The sequence below is a fragment of the Gymnoscopelus microlampas genome (assembly GCF_963454915.1).
Source record: "Gymnoscopelus microlampas genome assembly, chromosome: 22".
NCBI classification, from domain to species: Eukaryota; Metazoa; Chordata; class Actinopteri; order Myctophiformes; family Myctophidae; genus Gymnoscopelus; species Gymnoscopelus microlampas.
In genome coordinates, this window is record NC_139959.1 from 11,786,029 (window position 1) to 11,796,189 (window position 10,161).

At 41.0% G+C, this 10,161-nt stretch overlaps 1 protein-coding gene across 1 annotated transcript; it reads right to left on the bottom strand.

Moving 5' to 3' along the window:
* Nucleotides 1-1,433: 1,433 nt before the first annotated feature.
* On the bottom strand, nt 1,434-4,890 carry slc35g2b (solute carrier family 35 member G2b). The gene is made up of 2 exons (XM_084048577.1): nt 4,674-4,890; nt 1,434-2,851 (listed from the first exon to the last, which is right to left on the bottom strand). Exon 2 carries the CDS (start codon nt 2,800-2,802, stop codon nt 1,552-1,554), a length of 1,251 nt encoding a protein of 416 aa, XP_083904703.1. The 5' UTR covers nt 2,803-2,851; nt 4,674-4,890; the 3' UTR covers nt 1,434-1,551.
* Between the last annotated feature and the right edge of the window lie 5,271 nt (nt 4,891-10,161).

The following is a 10,161-nucleotide window of genomic DNA, read 5'->3' on the forward strand; positions in this document are numbered from 1 at the left end:
CTCTTAAATCTATTACACCTCAAATTACAATAAACCCAGCTACAAGTTGATGAACGCATGGGCATTCCCTCCACTATAGAGCATCGCAGTTGCACAGAATCCGGGTGCCGGAAGTAAATACTCAATGCATTTTTCCCATTGACTTTTCCAAAAATATTTATATCAATGAATTTAAGCCTAGAATCAAGCCATCCAGGATGCTGGTGAATCATGACCATAAAACCTTTTTTTCTGTGATTTTTTAAAATTTTATATTTAATGATATGATATAATATGTTTAATAAATACCCTTTGTTTTGCCGTTTTCAAAAAAGTTTTTTCACAGAATCAAACGTTTTATGGTCATGATTCACCAGCATCCTGGATAGCTTGATTCTTGGCTTAAATTAATTTATATAAATATTTTCGGAAAAGTCAATGGGAAAAATGCATTGAGTATTTACTTCCGGCAACTGGAAGTGGGCGGGAACTGCGACGCTCTATTCAAGCTGCTGTCTTGCCTCTGGTTGCCTCCCATTTAGGAGCACCCTATCCAATGGGTGCATACTAAGGTAACCGGAAGGCTCGTTCCAAAACACACCGCCATCATTATTTTTCGCGGAACACTCGCCCCCCAGTGGTTCTTGTATTCTTGTATTTGTTTTACCGAGGTTAAGGTTAGGAGGAATAATGTTAGGTTTAGGCATAGTTTTACTGAGGTTACTTTTAGGAATAGCTGCTGGCGACCGTTCCGAGGTCACCGGATTTGACCCGGGGCGAGCATTCTTGTATTACATACAAACTATGGATAGGCCACATGTTTAGCTGATTGATTGGCAGATAATAAGCTATTTATTTATTTACTCTGTATAAATATAAATGATTATTTTATTCAGTGTCATGGGCTGACAACTTCATAGTGAAACGGGTGTGGTTGTTGTGAGGTAGTGAGACAATACAAGAAAACGCCACACCTTGTCAATGTTGCAACAATAAAGGACAAATGTTATTAAAACTATCTTGTTACTCTGTAAACACACAAGACCAGATGCAATATTGTTTTATATTCAACAACAAAACACATCACAATGAGGAGTTAAAGCTGCAATCCGGAACTTATTTGAATGAATAAAATGTTATTTGAATCGATCTGTATGGTCACCAATCACCTAATGGTGGACAACTAGTACTGCCTGACCAAGTAGTGATGTCTTATTGGCAGAGTGATAAGAATTATGTCTCTCATGCAGAAAACGAGGGGTTTAACCCTGGCAGGACATGTAGTAAGTTATGGATTCCAGCTTTAAATGATTGTTTTCCGCTGAAAAGCTGCTATGATGAGAGACCATTCGACTATTAAAGCAACACTACTAAAGCTATAAAATCACCACTGCACATTTCTCCTTTATTTCACGCGCACACGCACACAAATATTAAGACATTATTATTACACACTTGGCACTCTCCCAACAGCACACAACAATACCAAATCAAAAGATCCAGACATTCTTGAGATTGCACATGAACCGATCAACACTGTAAACATAGACAGAAGAAAGAGCCACATTTGAGTCATTTGATGGGCGAGTCCAGGATCTCCTGATAATCCTGCCGAATGGCCCTGCTCACCCTGTACAGCTTCACCCCGGTCAGGGTGAACACGCTGACCATGATGACCAGAGCTCCCATGATGTCGTAGACGGTCGGGATCATCCTCAGGACGATGAGCTGGAGGATCATGGCCACCACGATCTCCAGGTGCTGAACGGTGCTGACTAAGGCCGGGTGGAACTTGTTCAGAGCGTAGTAGACCCCCAGGAACGCCACCGTGGAGCAGATACAGATCCCAATCAGGTAGCCCCAGGTCTCAACGTCCAGGGGGATGATGGGCTGCTGCATGACAAACATAGTGGAGGCCCCCCACACCGTGCCCGTCCACCCGAAGGTGAAGAGCGCCGTCCACATGCTGACGCGCTCCTTGATGGCCCGGTAGATGATCATGGAGAGGGCGGCCATCAGGCCGGCCATCACCGTCATGCTGTAGCCGAACGCCTCCTTCCAGAAGGTCAGCCGGGTCTTCTCCTCGTCCGCGATGTTGGGGACCACCACGAGGCACAGGCCGAACACGCTGCCCACCACCGCCACCACGTCGGTGTAGCCCAGCCTCTCGTCCAGCAGCAGGAAGGCCAGCACGCCGCTGAAGACCGTGGTGCACGCGCGCCACATGATGGTGCCGTTGCTGGGCGGCACGATGGCAAAGGAGGTGTAGGCGCAGGTGATCGAGATTACATTGCAGACCCCGTAGAAGAACAGTCGTAGCCGGTAGCCTTTCGGGCCGAAGGGGGCCTCTTTGTAATAGAAGACCACCAGGATGGACAGCACTTGGATCACGGAGCGGATGAACAGCAGCTCCAGGGAGGGCACTTTAGAGCGGTCCGCCGCCAGCCGGGTGATCAACGCCACGCACCCGTGAGCCGCGGCCGCCCCGAACAAGGCCATCCACGTCACCCTGGAGGCTAAAACATTTGCCTCGCCGAAGCTGGCCAGCTGGGACTCAACCCCCTTGTCCCTCTGCGGCTGGCCCGGCTGCTTAGGCTGGGTTTCCATGGTACCAAAGAATGTCCTGCCACCTTTACTGTCTGACACCAGTCTCTTCTCCACGTTTGCCTCTGCGAAAGCACTAAATTCCTCAAAAGAAGGAGCATCGTCATACCCCTCGTCCCCAGGCTGGGGGAAGTGAGTGGCATATTTGACTGTAACCGTGTTGGGATGGATCTTCACCCGCTTTTTGGATCCAGGCAGCTGGGATGGAGATGCGTCCATGTTTGTTTGTCTCTCAGGGTTGGTTTGCTTTTTTGCAGTCAGAGTAAATCTGTAAAATAAAACTTGTTGTTAGCCATTACAGTGTGAGATATATATATAGAGACAATTTCTCCGTGGTGATTTTATTTTTTGCTTACGTAGTCAAAATAGAGCTGGGGGGTCGGCCAGTTCAGTCAGAGGTATAAAAAAAAGGATTCATCATTCAACCTCCCCACCACACACACGCACGCACGCACGCACGCACGCACGCACGCACGCACGCACGCACGCACGCACAAGTAACACACTACCCTTTTACCCTGTCTCCCCTTATGCTCAATTTATGCCACATGCATCATACGACAGTGTTGGGCATCGACAAGCTCACAATGCGTCGCAGATGCCATGCTTCATGGGCTTGTAGATCGGCTATTTGTGGCACACGACACTGTCATGCAATTAAGTATAAATCAGGCTTTACTCGTGTGTTGTGCTACTTCTATATATATCCAGCAGCGACCGGCGTGCGCCAAGCACTGAGCATTGTGAGACTGATGCAGGCTGATGGGATGGAATTACATAACAGGAAGCCACAGAAGTGGAGGTATAGAGGGTCATGCTCCACTTATACTATAAGAGACTGTTCTTGCACCATGAAATTAGCCAGTTCTGTAAAAGGGATTGCATTAAGGGGGGAAATGGCACTTAAGTGCTTCATTTGGGATCCTTCAGTCGTAAAGAGCAGCTCCTCGGTTATGGGCTTCTCCTCTCAGTTATAGGGCAAATAGCCTACTGTAGTGTGAAGTGTGAAGGAAGGAAAAATCCATGCACTCAAGAAGAATTTATTATGATAATATAGTATAAGAATTTGGTGTTGATTATTCACAGGGAATAATAAACAACTGCACTCTGTCTGGCATGCTTAGATATAAGCTATACATACTTTATATAGTATATACATACTATATATACATAATTATGTATAATTATATACATTTTTATATATAATCATAATAATAATAGTTATTATCGTATCATTATTATTTTAATCTGCCTAATTAGCTATGTCTGGTAGCATCTTGCTCAAACAAATTAGTCACTAATAGCTCCAAATGAGTCAATAATGCACCCTGGTTCACTCAATAAAACCCATACATGGATATCTAAAATAACCACCAGAGGGCAGTAACATGCTCCTATTTGCCCTCCCCCCTCAATCCCAGCTCATGCCTTCTCTCCTCATGCTTTCGCTCCGATTTCACATAATTTCTGTATCTATTACTATTACATAATTCATATATTATAATTTAAATAATAGGCTTGGGAAAATACATGAAATTAAGCAACACTCTTCTTCTCAACTTATATGAAAAATATCCTAAAGGAATCCTGGAAATGCATATAAGGCTATTATGAATTCAGACCACATTTAAAAAAAAAAAGATACATTCATTCTTGACAAACATTTTCGCATCAGATGCGGAGATGACAGAAAACTAACATTTCATTCTATCGAGTGATTTATGGTAGGCCTATCATAGCCTACCTCTTAAAGTAGGCATAGCTATAAATACAGGAATTGTGTCAATTGAATTCAATTCAGCTTTAATGGCATTTTAGGTCAGTAAGCTGACATGTATTTCAATTCCGTTTTTAATTCTGTCAATTGATTTTTATAGGCTATCAATGCGGTTGAACTGAAGTCAACATGGCTATTTATATATTATTATAAATAGCCGAGCAGTTTTTATCCTCTTCCAAAGTCAAAATCAGGCTATATAATTGAAGGAAATCAAATCTTGAAATTGTATGAACCTTTTTCTTGTAAAAGAACGGTCCGATCATGCCAAGTGTAAGTACATTCTATGGTGAAAAGATCAAACATATCTTACCGTAATGCTTTCAATTAGGTGCTATCGCAATGGTTGGTGTCATAAATAACAATATTCTTTGATTTCTTGACCGTTACATTTGGAGATAAACTGCGATTGCCATTTCCCCATCTTCTCCTTCGAATGGAGCGCGTCTTGCTTGGAGATGCAAAAGGTGTGTGTGTGTGTGTGTGTGTGTGTGTGTGTGTGTGTGTGTGTGTGTGTGTGTGTGTGTGTGTGTGTGTGTGTGTGTGTGTGTGTGTGTGTGTGTATGCGCGCGCGTGTGTGCGTGCACGAGATGTTCTACTCCACGCCTTGGCTGGGTGATGTCGATGCTGCTGGCTGAGTGGCTGCCACGAGAAATGGGGAAAGATGCACTGAACTTAAGTCACAGGGATCTGATCTCTCCTCCTCCCAACGCTTTGGTTCCACCTATTCTTGTTTCTTCGTCATCTGCCTACTGGGGAAAGGATGAGCATTGGTTCATCATCATCATCATCATCATCTTCATCATCATTCATCGCACTTGTCGTCAGCACAGCACGACATAAATCCAGTGGTGTAAAGTAGTACATTTACTCAAGTATTGTACTACAGTATTTCCAATGTCTCTACTTTTACTACCCCACTACATGGGGGTACTACATTGTACTTTTACAATTATATGAAAACTTTAGTTACTAGTTACTTTGTAGATTTTGATTATTATTACAAAACATACATTAACCACTTCATGTTCAAACGAATCATGTTCAACACAGATTTGGCTCAACAAAGGGAATGAACAAAAGGAGTATTGGAGTTTAAAACCCTACTCACTTTCAAAACTGCCCTACAGATACACCTTCAGGAGGCTGCAATTCGAAAATGGCCCCTGTCTAAGTCTTAACCCACCCACCCCCCAACTTCCTTTTTCTCTTCTCTTGTACATAGTTTTCACTCTTCATACCAGTAACCTGTAAGCTGATTGTATGACGTTCTGTATAGTAGTGTGTATATCTGTCTGTCTCTTATATGTCATCATGATTTGTGTGCATGGGGATCTCATCTTAAACAAGCTTAGTGCTTTATGAGTCTTCCAGTTTAGTAGACCTTGTGTTGTGAATGTGTAGCCTACTTCCATGTACTGTTGTTCTCATGTCTTACTAAATAAAGTACATCAATCAATCAAACTTCACTCCACTTTTATATTTCGGCCATATGAAAAGAGCAGATGTACAAACGCACAATATTGTGTCACGATGCTACACATTGTGAGCTTGTAGATCTGCTATTTTCAAAAGATTTGTATACATTTAATACATTTGAAAACTTGTGAAATGGGACATTCTGCATAATGAGTACTTTGTACTTTTGGTACTTTAAGTACACTTTGACACCAATACTTTTGTACTTTTACTCAAGTAAATTTAGAATTCTGTACTTTTACTTTTAACAGAGTATTTCTACATTGCAGTATTGATACTTTCACTTAAGTTAAACATTTGAGTACTTTTTCCCAATACTGCATAAATCAAGCCCACTTTTACATGTAATGGTATTTGATAGGCCGATATAACTCTTTACTCATGGATCACTAGTGTTACGTTTGTACAAGTTGTTTTTGTTATCCATGGTTCTTTTTTTTTAAATGCCTGCATGGAATTATTTCTCAGGAATTCAATCAATCAATCAATCAATCAATTGATGCCTGCCTGCCTGCCTGCCTGCCTCTCAGAGTAAGTAAAGAGATCTAGTCACCACTAAACAGTACATCACAGCCTGCATTCCCACAAGCCTCTTTGAGGAGTTCCTCTTTATACATGAAAATGGGTAAGAGACATAAGTGGTCCTCTGGTTTGTCCATATAGGAGAGAGCAGTCTGCTCCTGACCAGGCTCTTTCTAAATAACAGCCTTAATCTCTGGCTAAAGAACAGAATTTGAATGGCACCAAAAAAGCTACAATGATCCCTGGTCAGATTATAAGGATTTCAGCGTTTTTTGTGTGTGTGGAGCTCAGTTCATCATGATGATGATGATGATGATTTCTTTAGTTTTGTGTCATGCACCAAAGGTGCCAGCCCAAATGGACTTACACAACATATAAATCATTACATAGGTGCACAATATAAAATAAAATGAAACTCAGTTTTTCAAACTTCATTTCATCAATGACTTTGTTAAACCATGACATCCATATAAAATGAAAGCCAGAGAGGAATTCATATTCATGGAAGGCATGGGTGAAGCTGAAAGCACTGAAATTAGATTCCCTGGTGTGTTTATCCCCGAGGCAGGGGGAAAAAACACAAAGCTCGGCTGTTGATATTAACCAGACTGATACAAACCAGCATACCTCTGATATTATAACCACAATGGTGACATTGATCAGGTGCAAGCAACATCCCTCTGATATCTATTCATGATGGTGAAATCTATTCATGATGATGTGGCCAGTGTCTACGCACTAGCTCTTTAGTTATTTAAAAATGCTTTCAATGAACTACGGCCTGGTTCATTCGGTTGTTGATTTGGTATGATTGGGGTAAAGGTTATGCATAATCAATCATGACAGTATTGAAAAAGAATATTCTTTGTTACCCTACAAAATGATCAAAACATAAAAGTTCTCATTTACTTTCAATACATATATTGCAGACATTGTCTAAGTGACGTATACGTGATAATTTTTGGTTTAGGACAGGACAGACTCTTTAGTATCCTTTTCCTATCTAGATTAGATACGTTTCATTATTGGGTTCTATATAATAATACATTGGATTTAAAGAACAGTGGTACAAACTGCTTCAAAAAAACAACAGCACAATTAAACAAGCATGAAACAAAAACAACCCAGGGGACAGAATATTAAAATTAAACAACATGAAATACAAACAACACAAGTATCATAAAAACATCAGGTTACTACTATGTCTATGAATTGAATACCAAGGACCCCAATGGAAACAAGGCCGCAAGGACTTTTTTAGACGGACCTTATAGACAAAGTATTATAAATGAAATTGTGCTGTTTACATTTTTTGCCTAATAAAATATTCAATCAATATTCAATCAATCAAGGGGAGAAAATACATTGAAACTATTCAAGAATCCATGAATGTTTTCCTATACAAGAGGGTTTTAAAAAGAGATTTAAATGTCACTAATGATGTGTAGGCAGTGGTGTGTTCTAGTTTTTTTCGGAGGGCATACGATAATCATTCCCAGCAGTGGTCGTGGTTACGCTCGCGCTAGGTCAAGGGATGAAATGGTTAATACAGGGCTACGCTTTTTTTCAAAAAAATCTGCACGTCATACTACATATCTCTGCTGTCGGGCAGAAACCAGCTAACTCCAAAATGTTAATTTTTCAGGAAATGAAATAAAATAAAATAAAAGTGGAGTTAGGAGGCTTTGTTCATCATTGATAAGAACAGCTGAATGGACCTCCAAGCTCACAATGAGGTTGGAGGTCAAAAGGGGGTGGAGCCTGGAGTCAGCAAAACCAGCTAACTCCACCCCCCTTTGGTGGAGTTAGCTGGTTTAGTAGAAGTTTGAGGATCCAATGGAGTTAGCTGGTTTTCTCAGAAGCGCTTTTTAATACTTTTCATTGGTTCAATATCTTTTTAACCAACACACAGACGTAAAGGGTGTTCAATAGCACTGATTTATGGAAAGAAATGCAAAAGCGTCAAAATGGAGTTAGCTGGTTTATGCCCGACAGCAACGAATAGCGTAACACGGTAGAACACACCCCTGTGTTTAGGTAGGCTGTCTGATGTCAGTAGACAGTCTGGGGGCTCTGAGAGCAAAAGTTCCCCAGTCATCCTGTGGGGAATCTCAGAGAATCTCAGAGAACAATCAGGTACTGTGTAGGCCAGGGACTCAGTAAATCCTTTCCTTTGTCATTTGGAGCAAGGCCATATAAAGCTAGGTGATCAATACATAAAAATGTACAGTTGATTTATTGGGCCCATAAACGTATTTGGCTACACAAAGTTAATGTAATATTAATATGCTATGGTTGAAGGCTTAGTCCAAAGGTGCCAAGTTGATCATTGTAGCAATGTGTTTTGCAAGACTTTGATAAATGACAATGCTTGCCTGGCAGAACACATCTGTTTGGAGAGTGAGAGAGAGTGGAGAGCATGCCATTGTGGTTGTAACACTATTTCAACATCTTTGCCAAAGGCACAAGGCAAGGAATTAAAAGCCATTGTACATTTTAAACCCCTCTTATCTCCCATCTCTCAGCTCATTGAACCATAATGTAGCCGTGGAGAAATAACGCTGTGCTTGTTGGTACCATTCAAGTCGAACAACCTAACAACCATGGAAACAGAGCATCCTCAAACAGATTAACTGAACATCTTACATTTTATTAATAATTTAACAGGGGAGCAAATATTTTATTTAACAATAATCTAAATTAGAAAAGAGTGCATGCAGCAGAAAATGTGTCAGTGAATGTTGAGAATGTTCTGTTTCTCCAAGGCAGTATAGCCTCACACACAGCCAGAGCGCAGAACTGCTTTTATCAGGATTTTACACTTCTCCGCGTTGACAGATGGCAGAAACTAAATATAGTGGATTTCATAATGGTAAAAAGCTTTTCTTCCCAAGACAATCTACTTCACCATGACCAATTATGATGACAGCTACTGTAGGGTCCTCTCTCATTCTGGCCTCCTTTCCCCACGTCATCCACGTCTTAACTAGCATCCAAGATTCATATTGTCAGATCTTTGGGGCATGTTGTGCTCTGTGATGAGTCTATTAAAAAGGAATGGATGTCAAGCAACAATTGACATGCACAGTCAAGGAGATGTGTGCTTACATGATATAGATCATTTATCGAGACAGAGATCATGCACTTGTCTGCATGATCCATGCAGTCCTGCCTCTCTGCGTTAGCACCACCGGCCCAGCTCACGTCACCAACACCTCTGTGGTTTCTGTTTCATGGGCTGTGTTTTCAACTGATTCTCGACTAGAATCTAGAAGCCTCTGTAGTCAAGGAAAGTCAGAAGTACATAATGAATAATTTAAATGTATTATGCTTATTGTGAATTTTCTAGCTTTGAATAAAGACTTCAAAATATCAGGCTTTAAAGCTGCACTATATGCAACTTTCCTCTTCTACCCCGGATTTGAACCCGGTTTCCTTCGACGTGCTGAATTATTTTACCATTGAGCTAATAGAGCCTATCTGCTTGCTCAGGGGATAAATTGAATCTTGACCATCAGGTCAAAATTCGTGTCAGACCCTGTGTCTAGGTGAGACATGACCTTTGACACGATCTAAATGCAGCAGAGAGACTAAATACAACCACCCCAATTGTATCAAAAAGTTATATTGTATCAACATTCTCTACCATACAGATTGGACAAAATTACACTTTATTCATTAAAGAAAAGTTACATAGTGCCGCTTTAAATGACTGATGAGAGAAATTCACTCTGTTTTTCAACAACACACAAGCATTGTAATGAAAAGGCAGGAGGCAACATGAAAAGGCAGGAGTCAAA